The sequence below is a fragment of the Salmo salar genome, chromosome 14 (assembly GCF_965601325.2).
Source record: "Salmo salar chromosome 14, fSalSal1, whole genome shotgun sequence".
Taxonomy (NCBI): domain Eukaryota; kingdom Metazoa; phylum Chordata; class Actinopteri; order Salmoniformes; family Salmonidae; genus Salmo; species Salmo salar.
Window position 1 is genome coordinate 43,353,328 of NC_138304.1, and position 23,607 is coordinate 43,376,934.

At 40.9% G+C, this 23,607-nt stretch overlaps 1 protein-coding gene and 1 non-coding gene across 2 annotated transcripts in view; both read right to left on the reverse strand.

Moving 5' to 3' along the window:
* Window positions 1-481: 481 nt before the first annotated feature.
* LOC106569645 (uncharacterized) lies at window positions 482-4,586 on the reverse strand. Its single transcript, XR_006758825.2, has 4 exons — window positions 3,033-4,586; window positions 2,791-2,895; window positions 1,706-1,857; window positions 482-1,455 (listed from the first exon to the last, which is right to left on the reverse strand). It is a non-coding gene; the product is annotated as an uncharacterized LOC106569645 (transcript).
* Window positions 4,587-10,835: 6,249 nt separating this feature from the next.
* Window positions 10,836-23,607, reverse strand: part of LOC106569646 (kelch-like protein 24) — a 53,347-nt gene continuing 40,575 nt past the window's right edge. Inside the window, exons 6-8 of the mRNA XM_014141205.3 lie at window positions 22,313-22,501; window positions 15,823-16,011; window positions 10,836-15,609 (exon numbers count right to left, since the gene is read on the reverse strand). Of these exons, the coding sequence (XP_013996680.1) occupies window positions 15,406-15,609; window positions 15,823-16,011; window positions 22,313-22,501 (582 nt within the window). The 3' untranslated portion in view covers window positions 10,836-15,405. The remainder of the gene's footprint in view (window positions 15,610-15,822; window positions 16,012-22,312; window positions 22,502-23,607) is intronic.

Genomic DNA, 23,607 nt, shown 5'->3' on the forward strand with positions numbered 1-23,607 from the left:
TAGTTACTTTGTGAAGTCAGGTGACAGAAGTAGTAATTACTGTTTTATGTCACTGTTATGACACCTTATGACAGAGGTCATAGCCTTGTTGTGTTCTGGTATAGTGTCTCCCTGTAACCCCTAAACAGGCTTGAGATCCAGGGGGAAAACATGTCAGTGATCAGGACACAGAGACTCTTAATGTGCTGTATCAAGATCGGGCTTGCATAACATGCACCCAGTGACCCAACTGCTCGCTGTAACGTGAGGGAACAAAAACAAGGTGTGCTGACTAAATGCTTACAGTACTGAGAAACTCAACTGTATACCAAAGGCTTGCAACACACTTCTGTTGTTCATATCTCCCTGTGTCTGTCACAAAGGACTAGATACATTGTGAAAGGGTTTAGAAAGTTCACTGTGTCACAAAAAAATTATGGGAACCACTAGCTTTGTTTCCATCAACTTGTCCAGTGATTTTTTTTGTCGACATTTACAAAGTTTGCATAGAAAACAGATGCGATTGTCTGCTAGGGTGAGTTTCCAAAAATAAAATGCAATAATTGACTTGCCATAATCTAATAATTCTCATGTGCCAAACGTATCGCCACAGTCCGTGCCATGGTAAAACTTGCAAGCAGTAGGCATTTATAATTAAATGTGGAGTGGAGCTTATAGTTGCGTAATTAGCCTACATCACGTGCCCCGCATACCTTCAAAAGTATTTGGCAATCATCATTTATTAGAAAAACAGAGTTTCCACCATCATTTGTCGCAATAAAGAAAGTTTGACAAAATAAAAATCCACCGTTGTCGAACAGATAAAAATGTGATTTTTAGAAAATGTCTTTTATATGTGTCTTTTCCATTATACATGTCTCAACAACAACAAAAAATAGGTGACATTGCTTTTGTCGAATAAACCTGGGTCAATGGAAACATGCTTATTGTCTTGAAAAGCTCTCAGATTCTACTGAGTAAAAAACTGGAAAACTCATTGATAATATTAGCTTTTTGACTTGTGTGCGTCACAATAGTCTACAGTGCCTCCCTCTCCTTGTCTCCTATACTAACCTGAAAAGACAGGAGAGGTGGAGGCAATTTGCTCTCATCTGGCCAAGTCTTTCAGATCAGTACGGATGAAGGAAAGAAGACGAGGAGAGAAAGCCACATCAGCCAATTGAGATGTGGTCCTTAACTCCTCACTCCACTTCCTTGTGTTGCGGCCCGGCCTCGCTTCGGCCGGCCCCCATCCTCCCTCCAAGCCTCCTGTCCGGCCCCTCGCCCTGCTGGGACAGGGTCACCGAGGGCCCCAGATAGTGGGCGTCCGAGCCCTGGTCGAGGGGGGACGAGGAGTGGGAGGGCAACTCCAGGAAATGCTTGATGGCCGGGTGGTTCAGCACCGCCGGGTCACTCTTGGAGGCATGCTGGGAAACGTAGGAAAGGAGAGGGGATGTTCCACCTTGATATCCTTTCCTTCAGACAAAGAAAGATACAGCTATAATAGGCAGCTGAACGAATAGGGAAGTTGTAGAATACATGGTGTGAATTGGTTACAGATGAACTAAAACGGACATCAACGGAGACACTGAAGCTTTGTCCTGCAGTATAAGCATGTAATTAATTACAAACAATGAAAGGCAATAAACATGTAATGAAAACAGGCTGCTAGTATGCATTGGAGGTGTTAGTACTTTTGTCCACTCGTAGTTATGTTAAGGCTCACCTATGGCGATATGATACTCATTCTGTAGCTGAGGTCAACAGTAACCTGTACAATCACTTCCATCTCATGTTCTTTGTTCTTCATCTCCAAAGAGAACTGATCTTTGATGACGGCCTCAATCTTCTGCACCGTAGCTTCCCTCACTGGCAAGTCTCAAAAAAGTATGAGAAAAGACAGAAGGAGAGACGGTAGGTCACATCTTAGCATCACCATAGAGATACTGTGTTCATACAGTCCAGACAAACACAGGAAGGCTGCAATAGTACAAAAGCATGTGTTTATCAAACATCTACAACGTGGTCTGAAATTGACACCCTTAATTAATAAATATGAGCAATAATAAACTTTAGAAAATAATCATTATATTACTGAGCTATATTGTATGCTAAAAAAAAAGGGAAATTATATTATTTTATACTAATACAACTGCTCAGAGAAATATATATTGTTTAACAAGTAATAATAAAGTAATTAAATAAAGGTAAATGTCAAAATTATTGACACCCCTAAAGATTCTTATAAAAGTGGTCAAAAATGTAGTATTTGGTCCCACATTCTTAGCACACAATGACTACACCAAGCTTGTGACTCTACAAACTTGTTGGATGCATTTGTTGTTATTATATTGGTTGCGATACTTTTGCTATAAATAAGAATAGAATATGTGTCTAAACACATCTACATTAATGTGGATGCTACCATGATTCTGGATAATCCTAAATGATGAGTGAATAATGAGTGAGAAAGTTACAGAGGGTCAAAGATCATACCACCAAGACATGCTAACCTTCCCTGTTATTACTAACGGTGAGTGGTTAGCATCTCTTGGGGGTACTCATCATTATTCAAGATTCATTCAGGATTATCGATAATCAATGTAGCATCCACATTAATGTGGAAGTGTTTAGAAACATACTATATTCTTATTTACAGTGAAAGTGACTCCAAAATGACACCATACATTATTTACCATTGGGCACAAAACAATTATTTATTTTATACAGACATTACTGCTCATATTTATCAATAATTTCGGACCTCACTGTCGATAGTGCTTCGTCTCAATCCTCTGGTTCTAGTCTTACCATTTTGTTTCACTACTGTGTCGCTTGTTCTCCTGAACCAGTGCGATGTCCTCACAATCTGGGTCCTTCTCGTCAGCCTTCCTCTTGATGCCTGACATGTCTTGTCTTGTAGATGGAGACAACAGAAAAGTGTCAATTGAAACTCTTGTTGATTAATCTGTGCAATTTGGAAACCATGTCTCGGCTGCTTGCTCTAAGAATACGAATGTAGATACACTACATGGCCAAAAGTATGTGGACACCTGCTTGTCGAACATCTCATTCCAAACTTGTAAGATGAGTGGAATCTGTGTGGGTAGCTGGACAGGTAGGATGACTGCCAGTGAGGGTGAACAGGTGGTCACGGGTCAGGTGACAGAGGAATGGATGAGACTGAGGCAGGAATTCCTTTAACCATAAAGTGGTATATTTACTGGGTAGTCTGTGCTGCATAACAAAGGAAACAGAATAACAGGTATCTAATCAAATTCATAATCACAAAAATCAAATCATAACAATCATTCATTATTAACATCATTTAGGGAATTCAACAATCCAGTTCATTAATAAGTCAATAGGAATCATCGGTGAGTAATTTAGGCTCGTAACTATTTATCATAAATCATGAAAGAATAATACAAACAGTGATCGGTTATTCAATCCATAATCGCCATTAGTTGGATATCAGAGTCGATCAATTCAACAAACAATGACTTTCTTATTTCACCCTTTCAAGTGTCTTCATGTGTACATGTAATTTCATGACATATTAACCATATCGATTGCATAATTGGCCTATTGTGATCCGTAGGGCCGTGATCATTGACCATTCACATTACACAATATGTTTGGAGCGTGCGCTCCAAGCCGCGCTCCGCGGTAATAACTCTAAATAACAACTGATGGCCCACTCTCCCGATCGCAACAGATAGTTCAGATGAAAGGTAACAGATTCGGTGGATTTAAGTGGATTCATGGACGCACTGAATTTCTGGATTAGACAGAGTGAAGGAAGAGAAAGCAGCGCGATCGGGCGATGGCAATTTCCTCCTTTTATGGAGTGGAGATCTGTCAGACATTTCCACCTGACCTAATTAAAGCGCCCCTGGCCCAGCTGAGTAAGTGGCAATGAATTAAAGGATTATTCCACCAACTCCATGGGCTTTTTCTACAAAATCATGGTCATTAATATGGAGTTGGTCCCCCCTTTGCTACTATAACAGTCTCCACTCTTCTGGGAAGGCTTTCCACTAGATGTTGGAACACTGCTGCTGGGACTTGCTTCCATTCAGCCATAAGGACATTAGTGAGGTCGGACATTGATGTTTGGCGTTTAGGCCTGGCTCGCAGTTGCCGTTCTAATTCATCTCAAAGGTGTTCGATGGAGTTGAGGTCAGGGCTCTGTGCAGGCCAGTCAAGTTCTTCCACACCGATCTTGACAAACCATTTCTGTATGGACCTCGCTTTGTGCACGGGGGCATTGTCATGCTGAAACAGGAAAGGGTCTTCCCCAAACTGTAGGCACAAAGTTGGAAGCACAGAATCGCCTAGAATGTCATTGCATGCTGTAGCGTTAAGATTATCCTTCACTGGAACTAAGGGGCCTAGCCCGAACCATGAAAAACAGCCCCAGACCATTATTCCTCCTCCACCAAACTTTACAGTTGGCACTATGCATTCGGGCAGGTAGCGTTCTCCTGGCATCCACCAAACCCAGATTCGTCTGTTGGACTGCCAGATAATGAGCGTGATTCATCACTCCAGAGAACGCATTTCCACTTCTCCAGAGTACAATGGCGGCAAGCATTACACCACTCCAGCCGAAGCTTGGCATTGCGCCTGGTGATCTAAGGCTTGTGTGCAGCTGCTCGTTTTTTAAAAAATTAACTCAGTAGTGAGTTGCAACCGACAGACAATTTTTACACGCTACGCGCTTCAGCACTCCCGTTCTGTGAGCTTGTGTGGCCTTCCACTTCATGGCTGAACCGTGGTTACTGCTAGATGTTTCCACTTTACAACAACACTTACAGTTGACTGGGGCAGCTCCAGCAGGGCAGAAATTTGACGAACTGACTTGTTGGAAATGTGGCATTCTATGACAGTCACTGAGCTCTTCAGTAAGGCCAAATTACTGCCAATGTTTGTCTGTGGAGACTGCATGGCTGTGTGGTTGATTTTATACACCTGTCAGCAATGGGTGTGGCTGAAATTGCCAAATCCACTAATTTGAAGGGGTGTCCACATACTTTTAGTGTATATATATTTGCATTTACAATCCCTTTGTTTTTACACTGCTGCTACTCGCCGTTTATTATCTATACATAGTCACTTTACCCCAACCTACATGTACAAATTACCTCGACTAACCTGTACCCCTGCACATTGACTCCGTACCAGTACCCCCTGTATATAGCCTCATTATTGTTATTTTATTGTGTTACTTTTTATTTTTAAAAGTTAAGATACCTTAATAGAAAATGACTCAAGTAAAAGTGAAAGTCACCCAGTAAAATACTACTTGAGTAAAAGTCTAAAAGTATTTGGTTTTAAATATACTTAAGTATCAAAAGTAAATGTAATTGCTAAAATATACTTAAGTATCAAAAGTAAAAGTATAAATCATTTCAAATTCCTTATATTAAGCAAACCAGACGGCATAATAAAAACATTTTAAAAGTTATTTAATTACGGGCAGCCAGTAGCCCACTCCAACACTCAGACATAATTTACAAATGAAACGTGTGTTTAGTGAGTCTGCCAGATTAGAGGGAGTATGGATGACCAGGCATGTTCTCTTGATAAGTGCGTGAATTGGAACATGCTAAGCATTCAAAATGTAACAAGTAATTTTGGGTGTCAGAGAAAATGTATGGAGTAAAAAGTACATAATTTTATTTAGGAATGTCGTTAAATAAAAGTTGTCAAAAATATACATTGTAAAGATACCCCAAAAAACGACTTAAATCGTACTTTAAAGTATTTTCTACTTAAGTACTTTACACCAATGCACTGGGTATTTGTGCAATTTATAAACAATGTCACTGCACTAGCTAGTGTAGCATGTTACCTAGCAAACATAAGCTGCCAAATAGGAATGTGCTAAATAGAAACATTATCTATTTCCAAAAACAAATCCCACAAAACATGGCATTCATTTGAATGGCTAGATTTGCGACATAGCTATATTTAGAGTGGCTAGCTAGCTATGTCGACTAATTTAGCATCTAGCTAGTTAGCTATCTAGCCATCTAACTGGAGCTCTATGCAAAACGTTTGCATTTAGCATAGCTAGGTGGTACATGCTAGTTACTTGGCTAGTTAGCGTAAAATAGAGCTGCAAGTCGGATTCACTCTCCCACTCAACACCGATGTATAGTTAGGCCTTTGAATTAAATATTAGCAAGCAGCTAGCTAGCTACCAGAATCACAACATAGCTAGCTAGCTACCAGAATCACAACATAGCTAGCTAGCTACCAGAATCACAACATAGCTAGCTAGCTACCAGAATCACAACATAGCTAACTAGCTTGCAGAATAACATAGATAGCTAGCTACCAGAATCACAACATAGCTAGCTAGCTACCCCCATGTTCGATAATAAACCCTACCTCACGCTCGTGCTGCAGAAAGATGCTAGCAGGCTAGCTAGCTGAACGTGTGAAGTGATTGTGTTTGCAAGCAAGCATTTAGCCTGCTTATGTAGCTTGATAATTAATTTTCTGCGAGGTGCATTGAATGGACGTTTCTATATCAAGTTCAGTTTTCATTTAAAGCTAACTGGGATAGCTAACGTTTTAGTGTGTATATAGCTAGAATCTCGAACTAGCTAGCCACTTGCTAAACGCCAACACAGATGGGCCTTGCAATTCCTGCGACGAACCAGATGAGGGCGCTATAAAAACAGAATCTTAATTCAAATTGCACAGAATTAGAGTTGAAAAATTCCTGGAACTTTCAATGAATTCAGTTTTTCCAGAAATCCTGGTTGGAGGTTCCGGATTTCCAACTTATTCCCTCTTGATACCAGGATTCTTACTTATTCCCTCTCCAACCGAGGGAATTTATTGAACGTTCCTCGAATTCTGCAACACTACACAGGGGTAGGCTGTCATTGTAAATAAGAATGTGTTCTTAACTGGCTTTCCCAGTAAAATAAAAATAAAAATACAGTAACCTGCCCAACACTGCATCTCAGTATCAGTATAATAATCTTAGCTTCATGCTGAAGAAATGAGTCAATAATTATTAACCTCATGGACGTAAAATGTTGCTGATGTCATAACAAAGTTTAAAAAACACATCACACGTAATCAATTCTGTTATTGAAACATCTTTACTCATCGTTGTTGGCTTTTTGCTTTCTGTCAAATTTTCTGTGTCAGAGTTACACACTTCAAATAGTTTGTGAACCACTATACAGTAGTCAAGGTGTTCTAATTCGAAGAACATAGCCTGCTTTATTTATCAGTTTTGTTTCACACAGTAACCATAACAATATTTTAATGTCCTGAAATGACATGATGTACGCCAGAGAGAGAGTATACATGTATAGATAAGGAAGTCTCTGGTTCATGGCAGTTTGTGTGTGGTTGAGACAAGATGTGAGAAGAATCGCAAGCTGTTGCCAAATATCTTCTTTCTATACTGGATTTATTGGATCACACAGTCATTCATTTGAAAGACAGCATTGCTGATTTGAAATTGAACCTGATGAACCTCTGAGCCACTGTTTCATTCTCCGCTATTAAATCCATGTGGGTTTGTTGCCATACAACCAGAGGAGTATGTCTGAGGTTTTCATGTAAACACTTTGTATTAGAATAACATTCAAGGTATGAGCAACGGTGGTATGCCAACCTTTAATAATAACCAAATGGCATTTTGTCAAACAGATAACATTCAGTCCTGCCACTACCTCGTAAATGATATGATATCGTTACAGTTAGTTGAAGGTTGTATACACAGAGTATGATAGGTCTATGTTTATGTTTATGGTATGGCAACTGCTCCGCATCCGACCACAAGGCACTACAGAGGGTAGTGCGTACGGCCCAGTACATCACTAGGGCTAAACTCCCTGCCATCCAGGACCTCTAGTCACTTTTTTCCTAGTTATATGTACATACAGTTGAAGTCGGAAGTTTACATACACCTTAGCCAAATGCATTTAAACTCAGTTTTTCACAATTCCTGACATTTAATCCTAGTAAAAATTCCCTGTCTTAGGTCAGTTAGGATCACCACTTTATTTTAAGAATGTGAAATGTCAGAATAAAAGGACAGAGAATAATTTATTTCAGCTTTTATTTCTTTCATCACATTCCCAGTGGGTCAAATACACTCAATTAGTATTTGGTAGCATTGCCTTAAAATTGTTTGACTTGGGTCAAACGTTTCAGGTAGCCTTCCACAAGCTTCCCACAATAAGGGGTGAATTTTGGCCCATTCCTTCTGACAGAGCTGGTGTAACTGAGTCAGGTTTGTAGGCCTCCTTGCTCGCACACGCTTTTTCAGTTCTGCCAACACATTTTCTATGGGATTGAGGTCAGGGCTTTGTGATGGCCACTCCAATACCTTGACTTTGGTGTCCTTAAGCTATTTTGCCACAACTTTGGAAGTATGCTTGGGGTCATTGTCCATTTGGAAGACCCATTTGCGACCAAGCTTTAACTTCCTGACTGATGTCTTGAGATGTTGCTTCAATATATCCACATAATTTTCCTTCCTGATGATGCCAACTATTTTGTGACGTTCACCAGTCCCTCCTGCAGCAAAGCACCCCCCCAACATGATGCTGCCACCCCCCACTTCACGGTTGGGATGGTGTTCTTCGGCTTGCAAGCCTCCCCCTTTTTCCTCCAAACATAACGATGGTCATTATGGCCAAACAGTTTCATCAGACCAGAAATTACGATCTTTGTCCCCATGTGCAGTTGCAAACGCTAGTCTGGCTTTTTTATGGCGGTTTTGGAGCAGTGGCTTACATTTACATTCTTCCTTGCTGAGCGGCCTTTCAGGTTATGTCGACATAGGACTCGTTTTACTGTGGATATAGATACATTTGTACCTGTTTCTTCCAGCATCTTCACAAGGTCCTTTGCTGTTGTTCTGGGATTGATTTGCACTTTTCGCACCAAAGTATGTTCATCTCTAGGAGACAGAACGCATCTCCTTCCAGAGCGGTATGATGGCGGCGTGGTCCCATGGTGTTTATACTTGCGTACTATTGTTTGACCAGATGAACGTGATACCTTCAGGCGTTTGGAAATTGCTCCCAAGGATGAACCAGACTTGTGGAGGTCTACAATTTTTTTTTTGAGGTCTTGGCTGATTTCTTTTGATTTTCCCATGTCAAGCAAAGAGGCACTGAGTTTGAAGGTAGGCCTTAAAATACATCCACAGGTACACCTCCAATTAACTCAAATGATGTCAATTAGCCTATCAGAAGCTTCTAAAGCCATGACATAATTTTCTGGAATTTTCCAAGCTGTTTAAAGGCACAGTCAACTTAAAATACAAAAACTTCTGACCCACTGGAATTGTGATACAGTGAATTATAAGTGAAATAATCTGTCTGTAAACAATTGTTGGAAAAATGACTTGTGTCCTGCACAAAGTAGATGTCCAAACCGACAAACTATAGTTTGTTAACAAGAAATTTGGGGAGTGGTTGAAAAACGAGTTTTAATGACTCCAACCTAAGTGTATGTAAACATCTGACTTCAACTGTATCTACCTCAATGACCTTGTACCCCTGCACATCGACTGGGTACTGTTACCCCGTGTATAGTGTTATGGTGTATTTATTATTTATTTATTAATACGTTTTTTTTTACTTTTCTATTATTTCTCTATTTTCTTTCTCTCTACATTGTTGGGAAGAGCCTGTAAGGAAACATATAAACACCATAGGCACAGATCTAGGATCAGATTACCCCCATCCTATCCTAGGGGTGTATTGCGGTGAGGGCTAGGGTGGATCAGAGCCAGATGGCTCTGGGGTGGATGGGACTCAAAACTGACCTTAGATCACTGGCTAGGGACAACTTCATCCTATCCATGAATTCCATCATCACACGAGCATGGATGCCAGTCTGTTTCTGCTCTCTTGCCAACTCCTGATTGAATTGCCAAGCCAAACATTGTTTGACATGACAATCAGTGGAATGATAGCTAAACAGACCGGTACCCAGGCTATCATCACGCCACCTGTTGTAGCCAATCTCCAGTCTCTGCCAGCACAACAGATGGTTTCCCCTGGGTTTATCGTCCTGGGTTTATCAACATATGCATTCGCATGTGTAGCCTACACTCAGAAAAAACGGTGCTATCTAGAACCTAAAATTGTTCTTTGGCTGTCCCCTTAAGATAACCCTTTTTGGTTCGAGGTAAAACACTTCTGGTTCCAGGTAGAACCCTTCTGTATTCCATTTAGAACCGTTTCCACAGATGGTTCTACATGGAAGCCAAAAGGGTTCTACCTGGAACTAAAAAGAGTTCTACCTGGGACCAAAAAGAGTTCTCTTATGGGGACAGCCGGGGAACCCTTTTGGAGCCCTTTTTCTGAGAGTGTACAGCTCTACATGTGTAGCCTATGTGAAAATGCCAAGAGCAAAGCAGATATCCATGAACAAAGCCTCAGTCTAAAGCCACAATAAAACACTTTTCCAAAGTAGTGGAATTATTCTCTGGAATCTTGAACCAGTCATCATTTGATTAAAGTGCGATAAGGCATTTCTATTTAACATCCTCCCCAGGTAACATCCCTTGGACGATTGACAGGTAATTGACACCGACAATAATAACCACCCTGTACCGTGTGTAATAGTAGTGTCATTTCTTTGGAATCTCCTCTCCGTTCCAGGCTATAGGTTTAGTGGGGGTGGTAGACAGGCAGACAGACACATATCTTTACATTCTTCCAATCACTGTGATTATAAGACTAGTGTATGTCTTGCTTTATCTACTACAGTTGCACTATATCATAGTATTGCTGCCATTCATGTTTTTAAGCTATGGTATTTTATATATTGTATTGCAATATATCATAGAACTGTACACCAAGTTCATTATAAAGAAGAACTTTATTGATGCTTCATTTACACAAGTGAGCAATTACAGTCTGATATACTGTAGCTCAGACAGTCCAAGTTAATTTTCAGCGACAAACAGAAAAACAAAAGGTTCAAACATCACATCATACATACTTTAATCCAATAATGGCTTATTCCATTAAGGTATAAAGGACTGCATTCTCCAGACAGTACTACCCCCCCATCTTGTACACAAGTACTTTAGGCTGCACTAGTTCATCAAATCCACAGTTGAAATCCAGGTTCTCATAGAAGCAGGTTCAAAACAACGTCACCTTAAGGATTTGATCTGAGCCGAAGGCCTAATGCTGCATTCACATCCATCAATCACTTCTCCCCTGTCCAGTCCTTGCCCACTGAGAGTCATCCAAAATAGAGTTGAGACCATTTGCATGGGACAGATTGTCAATAAACAAGCATCACACAATCACACACAATCCTAACCCTTATCCCAGCACTCACCGCAATAACAGCTATAGAAAGAGTAAGAATATGATCAGAACAAAAGGATAATCTCAACAAGGCAGAAACATATGAAAACCTCTACACTGCTAACAATGAAAAACATAAATCATGGTGATACATAGACATGAGGACAATGTTGTTTTGTCCTGTTATGGTAAATACTCAATGAAGTCACAGACGCACTCACACACTCTCTTTCTCTCGCCTGCCAGCCTCCTCTGGTTGTGTGCCACTGAGTTAAAACCCTGAGCTAGCAATTCTGGGAGAGAATGAGGTTACACTTGAGGGGTTCTGAAGAATTCCAACATTCCTCTCATCCAATATTGCTTCCGGTGGTTTACCACTGTGAATTTCACATAAAAATCAAATCAGCCATCCACATGAATGTCTGGAATGTAGATTAAGCCAACAAGCATTTCATTTCACTTTGATTGACAGATCCAGATATATCCTAATATTATTATATTGCATCTTACGTTACTTTTGTTTAAATTTATATAAAATTTTATTTTGTAAAATCATAATTGAGTAACAAAACCGTCCCTTACCCATTACCCAATAACGGAGTGCACCCCCCCTTCTCTCTCCCTGTATTGATCTTCATCTCACATATTATAGTTGTGCTATTTGTGAGGAATCAGAGAAATAGCAGGCACAGACCAGTAGGAGGCGCTGACTGGCTCCATTCATCATACGTCACATGAAAGCAAAGAACATTTACTGATACAGTAAACAAAGAAAATCAAAAATCATATTTACATTGTGATATTTTCATTTTCACTCTACTTATAATAGTGAAAGTGCACAATTGGGGCTCTCGGATACAAAAAAACACCAAAAAGACACAATCAACGAAGACAGATACATTTAAATCAAAATGGAGTAAATAAAAAGGCTTAAAGTTACCCAATTCACAGCAATACATCTCTATTCTAATGACACCAAAAGTAAAAGGAGACTTTTACTGACCAGAATCAACACAAAGACATTTCTGCCGTCACACCTGCCAATCGATCATATCCTGTGTGAGGTAATACACTGGTGTCAGTGTATTACCTGAGCAGACGGCACACACACCTGGAGGTCACCATGGTTACCCCGAGCTACACTGTGTACATGAGCTGTACATTACATGAGTATACCGGTGAGAGGTGACACCGTCTACGTATGGCACAGAGTTCTATAGAATTTGCAAATATGAAGCAAGGCCACTTGGTAAGCGGCACAATAGCAAACAGTCTATTATGACGCAACGCGGTTTACATATGGTAAAAGTCACATGATATACTGTACCAGTCATTCAGAACAGTCTTGATATACAAAGACATCTGAAATGGACTACATCACCCACACACCCAACATCCAGATCAACTATCCAAAAACATGGAGCAACAAGCACACAGGTAAAGCTACACCAGTACAAATATCCAATGGTAAAAAAAAGACTAAATATAATTTAATAAATTCCAAAATAAAAAAAATGTCTGTGTGTGTTTATTTGTGTGTATATAGGTACACTACCGTTCAAATGTTTGGGGTCACTTAGGTCTTTGTTTTACATGATAACATACATGAAATGAGATATGGATTTTTCTTTGCAACTCTGCCTAGAAGGCCAGCATCCTGGAGTCGCCTCTTCACTGTTAACGTTGAGACTGGTGTTTTGCGGGTACTATTTAATGAAGCTGCCAGTTGAGGACTTGTGAGGTGTTTGTTTCTCAAACTAGACACTCTAATGTACTTGTCCTCTTGCTCAGTTGTGCACCGGGGCCTCCCACTCCTCTTTATATTTTGGTTAGAGCCAGTTTGAGCTGTTCTGTGAAAAGAGTAGCACACAGCGTTGTACGAGATCTTCAGTTTCTTGGCAATTTCTCGCATGGAAAAGCCTTAATTTCTCAGAACAAGAATAGACTGATGAGTTTTAGAAGAAAGTTCTTTGTTTCTGGCCATTTTGAGCCTATAATTGAACCCACAAATGCCGATGCTACAGATACTCAACTAGTCTAAAGAAAGCCAGTTTTATTGCTTCTTTAATCAGAACGACTGTTTTCAGCTGTGCTAACATAATTGCAAAAAGGTTTTCTAATGATCAATTAGCCTTTTACAATGATAAACTTGGATTAGCTAACACAACGTGCCATTGGAACACAGGAGTGATGATTGCTGATAATGGGCCTCTGTACGCCTATGTAGATATTCCATAAAAAATCTGCTGTTTCCTGCAACAAAAGTAATTTACAACATTAACAATGTCTACACTGTATTTCTGATCAATTTGATGTTATTTTAATAGATATTTCTAAGTGACCCCAAACTTTTAAACGGTAGTGTATGTGTGTACCAAAGATTAAAGGGAGTGCGACTGGGAAAGATGATGAAAATGTAAGAGGTAGGATATGAGGAGAAAAGAGATGATAAGGAAACAGGAAGTAGAGGGAAGCTCTGACAGGAAATGGAAATAGGAGAGAGCAGATTCAGAGTTCAGACCACAGCAGGAGGAGAGGAGCCGAGACAACAGCAAAGGTTCTGGCTGTGTCCCAATGCTCTCATATGACTTCCTTTCCTTGCCTCCTTTCAATCATGTAATTGACAATGGAAGTAAGACATTTCATACTATTTGGACATGGCCTCTGTTTTTCCAATCAGCTATTAAAATATATACAGTACCAGTCAAAAGTTTGGGCACACCTACTAATTTCAGGGTTTTTCTTAATTTTTACTATTGTCTACACTGTAGAATAATAATGAAGACATCAAAACTATGAAATAACACATATGGAATCATGTAGTAACCAAAAAAGTGTTACACAAATCAAAATATATTTTTGGGGCCTTTTAGCAAATAGGGCTATCTTTTGTACACCACCCCTACCTTGTCACAACACAACTGATTGTCTCAAATGCATTAAGAAGGAAATAAATTCTACAAATTAACACACCTGTTGATTGAAATGCATTCCAGGTGACTACTTCATGATGCTGGTTGAGAGAATGCCAAGAGTGTACAAAGCTGTCATCAAGGCAAAGGGTGGCTACTTTGAAGAATCTAAAATATATTTTGATTTGTTTAACACTTTTTTTGGTTACTACATGATTCCATATGTGTTATTTCATAGTTTTGATGTCTTCACTATTATTCTACAATGTAGAAAACAGTAAAAATAAAGAAAAACCCTTGAATGAGCACGTGTGTCCAAACTGTTGACTGGTACTGTATAATTATACCGAACAATCACTGCTTAACTGCATATCAAATTGAAGTCATGAAACTCAGTTCGACCACATTCTTAACCTCTAGCTTCCATCACTACCCTCTGGGTTTCCAGGTAAAAGGACTCCCATACATTCCATGGTACATGTACTGTTACAAGTTTCCATGATACTATCAAGTGATTTTAAGGCCATTTTAAGACAGTTGGAATACAGCCAATGGAGTGATGAGTATAACCTTTTGCCTTTTAAAACCCTTCCTGTACCACCCCCTAGTCAGTCAGAGCTAGGTTCATATTAATTTCCCTCAAGTCTGAATCAGAGATTTGTTCTTGATTACTATCACTATTCCCTGTCAGCACCTGACAACATACATCATCTCGAAAAGCAACACTTTGTTTATTTTGAAAGACCAGAATCTCTGGTTCTTAGGAAGAGCAGCTGAGGAGCTGCTACTGGCCCAGGAATGCCCACAGCCTACACACTGATGCTGACATACTGATGTAGCATCTGGAGGCCTAACAGATGGTCTGTGATTTGGTTCTCCAGAAAACAACAACTGACAGAGATGGATCTGCAGTAGCATAGCAGGAATTCCATGATACCAACCACAGAGACAGTTGCTACATAGGACAATGAGTGAATAATTTAATCAGAAACTGGGGCTGTAGGTGGTCTGAATTTCTAAACAAGTTGCTTCTTGAGATGAATAAAGAATGTGTGTGTGTGAGTGGGGTGATTATGCGTGCATGTCTGTTTGCAGCCTTTTTAAAGAGAGTGTGTCTCAATGCATTTTTTTTTCTCAGTGTGTCTGAAAGCGTGTTTATGTATAAGCCTGTGTGTTTCTGTGTGTGTGTGTGTGTGGGGTCAGGGCCGGTGGAGGAACTTCTCGTTGTAACGGTGGATGGTGACACAGCCGTGGTAGGAGATGGGGCGAGGCATGGCGGCCACCCCGGTGATGATGCCTGTTGCCGGGTCGTAACACAGGATGGTGTCTGAGGCCTCTCCGTTCTCACCCCGCCCACCCAGGATGAAGATCTTCCCATTACACACAGACATGCCACAGCTCTCCTGGAGAGAGACAGAGAGAGAGACAGAGAGAGAGAGAGAGAGAGAGGGGAAATGTTCTTCATCACTGTTGCCTCCTTTTTTTAGGGTGAAATCAAAAATCTCCAGTTCTAATGTAATGTGAACACTATTTGTTTTCATAAACTATTGTTACCTCATAGCAGCTCTGAAGTTGAAATTAAAGTCTCCCAGTACCATAGCTGATGTCATCATTACCTGTTTGCTGAAGGTGTGCACCACGTGCATCCAGTAGTCCTCTGCAGGGTCGTAGCAGAAAATGGACTTGGTGAGACCTCCTGACACATAGATCAGGTTGTTCAGGGAGACCGCCGTGATGCAGCGCTTCGCGATGGGGATGCTTGCCCTTAGTGCCCAGGTGTCTGCCTCTGGGTCATAGCACTGGACCTAGAGAGATCACATGGATTAATGATTGATTCATTATGTTAGGTTCAAAAACTGTGGTTTGAAAAGTATAGCTGTGCAAGGATACATGGACTCAGAGCATAACATATGAAAACATTATGCAGTACAACAATTTATTTCCTACTTGGATCTTGGTAAAACACTTAGAAACACTTGGAACGTGCAGAAACGTTGGACAGACAGATTGTACAAGCAAGAGATATGGAATTGGACATGTTAACACATATACATCTCAGTTTAATCAATAATAATAATATTTCAGTTGACCTATTTTTTTATCCTTTCAGTGTTACAGCAAGATATGCAAAACACTATGAGGGTTCCTGGCCAAACCATGAGTCCCTCCCTCCCTCCCTGCCCTTCTTTCTCTTCCTGCCTGTTTTTTCTCACTTTAACAGTCATAAACAGAGCAGGTGCTTTTAATACTTTTTACAGCTGGCCCATCTAGCGGAAATGGCTCAGTTCTGCCTGGCTCAGTTCTGCCTGGCTCAGTTCTGCCTGGCTCAGTTCTGCTAGAGCAAGATTCATGACAATAAATATCAACATGCGATGCAAAGAGGCGGCAAGGACAAGAGACAAATTAAACTATAGGAAATGTGACAATTTTCTAGGACAGGAGACAAAGGGGATTAGATAAAGGTGACACGTTTTCTTGGAAAGGATACAAATGAGACTATAGGAAAGGTGAAACATTTCAAGGAAAAGAGACAAAGGGGACTAGGAAAGGAAATATAACTTTTAAAATACTATTAGAACAGAGCCCAAGTGTGATATCTGTACTACCCGAGACAGAGACAGAGCAATGCAGCCTTTGTCTGTGTTAATTTATCAGACATCACCACTGGTTCCAAGAGGAGAGAGAAAACCGACTGCCGCACTACATCCAGGAGATATCACTGTCCTGGACCCGTATTCATATCAGAGTAGGAGTGCTAATCTATGATCAGGTCCACTGTCTTACTCATCATAATCTGAAAGGGAAAACTGATCCTAGATCAGCACTCCGAGTCTAAGACACTTTGTAAAAAACAAAACTTTTGTCATTTAGCAGACACTCTTATCCAGAGTGTTCTTTTCTCTCACAGAATTGCTGAGGGAGATGAGTGCATACATTTCATACTTTTTTTTCCTTCTCCGTACTGGCTCCCTGTGGGAACCGAACCAAGCACCTTACTCCATCAACTGAGCCACACAGGACTATATCATTGAGGGACTGTACATCATTGATGCCATAGGGGGTGCCCCTTAGATAGGGGGTATCAAAAGGGAGATAAAAACAACATCCTGTATGTCAGGAAAGCCCTGTCTGTTCTGTGTACATTTGATATACATTAAAAGCTGTCTCCATAGGAGAACCCTTTCTGGTTCCATGTAGACCAAAGTGTTCGACCTGGAACCAAAACGCTATAGGGAGGTGTTTTGATTGTATCTAGTCCTCTGTCCTCCAGCTATAGGGATTCACTGTACAGTACTTGAACTGGATAAACAGCCACCTTATTCAAACCAACCTTATTCAACCCATGTGTTGTAATATCAGTCAGAGGGTTATTAGAGACCCATGTGTTGTAATATCAGTCAGGAAGTTATTAGAGACCCATGTGTTGTAATATCAGTCAGGAAGTTATTAGAGACCCATGTGTTGTAATATCAGTCAGGAAGTTATTAGAGACCCATGTGTTGTAATATCAGTCAGAGGGTTATTAGAGACCCATGTGTTGTAATATCAGTCAGGAAGTTATTAGAGACCCATGTGTTGTAATATCAGTCAGAGGGTTATTAGAGACCCATGTGTTGTAATATCAGTCAGGAAGTTATTAGAGACCCATGTGTTGTAATATCAGTCAGGAAGTTATTAGAGACCCATGTGTTGTAATATCAGTCAGAGGGTTATTAGAGACCCATGTGTTGTAATATCAGTCAGGAAGTTATTAGAGACCCATGTGTTGTAATATCAGTCAGGAAGTAATTAGAGACCCATGTGTTGTAATATCAGTCAGAGGGTTATTAGAGACCCATGTGTTGTAATATCAGTCAGGAAGTTATTAGAGACCCATGTGTTGTAATATCAGTCAGGAAGTTATTAGAGACCCATGTGTTGTAATATCAGTCAGGAAGTTATTAGAGACCCATGTGTTGTAATATCAGTCAGGAAGTAATTAGAGACCCATGTGTTGTAATATCAGTCAGAGGGTTATTAGAGACCCATGTGTTGTAATATCAGTCAGAGGGTTATTAGAGACCCATGTGTTGTAATATCAGTCAGGAAGTTATTAGAGACCCATGTGTTGTAATATCAGTCAGGAAGTAATTAGAGACCCATGTGTTGTAATATCAGTCAGAGGGTTATTAGAGACCCATGTGTTGTAATATCAGTCAGGAAGTTATTAGAGACCCATGTGTTGTAATATCAGTCAGAGGGTTATTAGAGACCCATGTGTTGTAATATCCTGTTAGGGCTAGGGGGCAGTATTGACACGGCCGGATAAAAAACGTACCCGATTTAATCTGGTTACTACTCCTGCCCAGAAACTAGAATATGCATATAATTATTAGCTTTGGATAGAAAACACTCCTAAGTTTCTAAAACTGTTTGAATGGTGTCTGTGAGTATAACAGAACTCATTTGGCAGGCCAAAACCTGAGAAGATTCCATGCAGGAAGTGCCCTGTCTGACAATTTCTTGCCCTTCTTGATTATCTCTATCCATTACAGAGGATCTCTGCTGTTACGTGACACTTCCTACGGCTCCCATGGGCTCTCAGAAGGCGGCAAAAAGCTGAATCGTGGCTTTGCAGGCTCTGGCTGAAAAAAAGTAGCGCGTTTGGGTAGTGGCTGGTTACAGTACTGTGAGACTCAGGCGCGTGCCCGAGTCGACCTCATGCTTTGTTTTCTTTCGTCTGTTTACCTAAACGCAGATTCCCGGTCGGAATATTATCGCTTTTTTTACGAGAAAATGGCATAAAAATTGATTTTAAACAGCGGTTGACATGCTTCGAAGTACGGTAATGGAATATTTAGAATTTTTTTGTCACGAAATGCGCCATGCTCGTGACCCTTATTTACACTTCGGATAGTGTCTTGAACGCACGAACAAAACGCCGCTATTTGGATATAAAGATGGATTATTTTGGACCAAACCAACATTTGTTATTGAAGTAGCAGTCCTGGGAGTGCATTCTGACGAAGAACACCAAAGGTAATCAAACTTTTGTAATAGTAAATCGGAGTTTGGTCAGGGCTAAACTTGGTGGGTGTCTAAATAGCTAGCCGTGATGGCTGGGCTATGTACTCAGAATATTGCAAAATGTGCTTTCACCGAAAAGCTATTTTAAAATCGGACACCTCGATTGCACAAAGGAGTTCTGTATCTATAATTCTTAAAATAATTGTTATGTTTTTTGTGAACGTTTATCGTGAGTAATTTAGTAAATTCACCGGAGGTTTGCCACGATTTCGTCCCACCTAGCCCAGAGAGGATATCAGTCAGGAAGTTATTAGAGACCCATGTGTTGTAATATCAGTCAGGAAGTTATTATCTAACAATGTTTGAACATCTTGAAGAACGATCTGGCCTTAATGGCCATGTACTCTTATAATCTCCACCCGGCATAGCCAGAAGAGGACTGGCCACCCCTGGTTCCTCTCTAGGTTTCTTCCTAGGTTCCTGCCTTTCTAGGGAGTTTTTCCTAGTCACGTGCTTCTACAACTACACTGCTTGCTGTTGAGGTTTTAGGCTGGGTTTCTGTATAAGCCCTTTTACATCTGCTGATGGATGGTTGTTAATGTACGTATACTGTAAATATAACTGTGATGAAGGACAGGGAATGGTGGGTTTGGGGGGTTGTTGATGTACAGTTGAAGTCAGAAGTTTACATACACCTTAGCCAAATACATTAAAATTCAGTTTTTCACAATTCCTGACATTTAATCCTAGTAAATATTCCCTGTCTTAGGTCAGTTAGGATCACCACTTTATTTTAAGAATGTGAATTGTCAGAATAATAGTAGAGATAATAATTTATTTAAGCTTGTACTTCTTTCATCACATTCCCAGTGGGTCTGAAGTTTACATACACTCAACTAGTATTTGGTAGCATTGCCTTTAAATTGTTTAACTTGGGTCAAACGTTTCGGTTAGCCTTCCACAACCTTAAGGACAACGACTTTGTTGTCCTTAAGCCATTTTCCCACAACTTTGGAAGTATGCTTGGGGTCATTGTACATTTGGAAGAGCCATTTGCGACCAAGCTTTAACTTCCTGACTGATGTCTTGAGATGTTGCTTCAATATATCCACATAATTTTCCTTCCTCATGATGTAATCTATTTTGTAAAGTGCACCAGTCCTCCTGCAGCAAAGCACCCCCACAACATGATGCTGCCACCCCCGTGCTTCACGGTTGGGATGGTGTTCTTCGGCTTGCAAGCCTCCCCTTTTTCCTCCAAACATAACGATTGTCATTATGGCCAAACAATTATATTTTTGTTTCATCAGACCAGAGGATATTTCTCCAAAAATTACAATCTTTGTCCCCATGTGCAGTTGCAAACCATAGTCTGGCTTTTTTATGGTGGTTTTGGAGCAGTGGCTTCTTCCTTGCTGAGCGGCCCTTTCAGGTTAAGTCGATATAGGACTCATTTTTCTGTGGATATAGATACTTTTGTACCTGTTTCTTCCAGCATCTTCAGAAGGTCCTTTGCTGTTGTTCTGGGATTGATTTACTCTTTTCGCACCAAAGTACGTTCATCTCTAGGAGACAGAACACATCTCCTTCCGGAGCGATATGACGGCTACATGGTGTTTACACTTTCGTACTATTGTTTGTAAAGATGAACGTGGTACCTTCAGGCGTTTGGAAATTGCTCCCAAGGATGAACCAGACTTGTGGAGGTCTACAATATTTTTTCTGAGGTCTTGGCTGATTTCCTTTGATTTTCCCATGATGTCAAGCGAAGTGGCACTGAGTTTGAAGGTAGGCCTTGAAATACATCCACAGGTACACCTCCAATTGACTCAAATGATGCCAATTAGCCTATCAGAAGCTATAGTTTGTTAGCAAGACATTTGTGGAGTGGTCTAAAAACGAGTTTTAATGACTCCAACCTAAGTGTATGTAAACTTCCGACTTCAACTGTATATCAATGTGTATGGGTCTACCCACCTTGCCAGTTATCCATGTGTATGGGTCTACCCACCTTGCCAGTTACCCATGTGTATGGTTCTACCCACCTTGCCAGTTATCCATGTGTATGGTTCTACCCACCTTGCCAGTTATCCATGTGTATGGTTCTACCCACCTTGCCAGTTACCCATGTGCATGGTTCTACCCACCTTGCCAGTTACCCATGTGTATGGTTCTACCCACCTTGCCAGTTATCCATGTGTATGGTTCTACCCACCTTGCCAGTTATCCATGTGTATGGTTCTACCCACCTTGCCAGTTACCCATGTGTATGGTTCTACCCACCTTGCCAGTTATCCATGTGTATGGTTCTACCCACCTTGCCAGTTATCCATGTGTATGGTTCTACCCACCTTGCCAGTTTTCCATGTGTATGGTTCTACCCACCTTGCCAGTTACCCATGTGTATGGTTCTACCCACCTTGCCAGTTATCCATGTGTATGGTTCTACCCACCTTGCCAGTTATCCATGTGTATGGTTCTACCCACCTTGCCAGTTATCCATGTGTATGGTTCTACCCACCTTGCCAGTTACCCATGTGTATGGTTCTACCCACCTTGCCAGTTACCCATGTGTATGGTTCTACCCACCTTGCCAGTTACCCATGTGTATGGTTCTACCCACCTTGCCAGTTATCCATGTGTATGGGTCTACCCACCTTGCCAGTTATCCATGTGTATGGTTCTACCCACCTTGCCAGTTATCCATGTGTATGGTTCTACCCACCTTGCCAGTTATCCATGTGTATGGGTCTACCCACCTTGCCAGTTATCCATGTGTATGGTTCTACCCACCTTGCCAGTTATCCATGTGTATGGTTCTACCCACCTTGCCAGTTATCCATGTGTATGGGTCTACCCACCTTGCCAGTTATCCATGTGTATGGGTCTACCCACCTTGCCAGTTATCCATGTGTATGGTTCTACCCACCTTGCCAGTTATCCATGTGTATGGGTCTACCCACCTTGCCAGGTATCCATGTGTATGGTTCTACCCACCTTTCCAGTTATCCATGTATATGGGTCTACCCACCTTGCCAGTTATCCATGTGTATGGGTCTACCCACCTTGCCAGTTATCCATGTTTATGGTTCTACCCACCTTGTCAGAGCAAGTGTTGTCGTCTGGCCCTCCGCCGATGACAAAGAGTTTCCCAGCACAGCTGGACACGGCCGGGGAACTGACTGCCTCCTTCATGGGAGCCACCTCTGTCCAGCGGTTAGAGAAGGAATCATAGCACTCCACACTGCTTAAACGACTCTGGCCGTCATACCCTCCCACTGCATAGACCTGTACAGGTATACAATCACAGTGGTAAGACAAGACAATACTGACTACAGTTTACATCACAGAAGGGCAACTCAAGTCCTCAGGGGCCGGAACGGTGTCACTCTTTGTCCACATTCCTAGCAAACACAGCTGATTAAACTAATTGCATTCTAAACTGAAGATTAGTTGATTATTGTATTGGAGTCAGTTGTGTTAGGAACTCCCATGGCGAGGGTGTTCATCTGTGCACACACAATCCTGTTCAAATAGGCTTAATGTACTGACACATCCAACCCACAGTGACACTGTCTGTGGCATAGAGACAGGTTTGTTTACAGGAAGCCATCAGCCCATGTGTGTGTCAAAAAAGCAGAGCATCTCTTATTACGGACAGACCTCTACCCATCTTTACAACCATTGAATCTATATGTTTTGACCATGATAGTTTACAATCTAAGGTAACGGCAAGTAATTTAGCCTCTTCAACTTGTTCAACAGCCACACCATTCATTACCAGATTCAGCTGAGGTCTAGAACTTAGGGAACTATGCTCTTAGTTTTAGAGATGTTCAGGACCAGTTTGTTACTGGCAACCCATTCCAAAACAGGCTGCAACTCTTTGTTAAGGGTTTCAGTGACATCATTAGCTGTGGTTGCCAGTGGCAGGTCATTGGTAAAAATAGAAAAGAGTAGAGGGCCTAGAGAGCTGCCCTGCGGTACACCACACTTTACATGTTTGACATTAGAGAAGCTTCCATTTAAGAAAACCCTTTGAGTTCTATTAGATAGATAGCTCTGAATCCACAATATGGCAGAGGTTGAAAAGCGATAACACATGTTTTTTCAACAACAGATTATGGTCAATAATATCAAACGCTGCACTGAAATCTAACAGTACAACTCCCACAATCTTCTTATTATCAATTTCTTTCAACCAATCATCAGTCATTTGTGTCAGTGCAGTACATGTTGAGTGCCCTTCTCTATAAGCATGCTGAAAGTCTGTTGTTAATTTGTTTGCAGAGAAATAGCATTGTATTTGGTCAAACACAATTGTTCCCAACAGTTTGCTAATAGCTGGCAGCAAGCTTATAGACACTCTTGGGTCATAGCGGATATAAGCAATG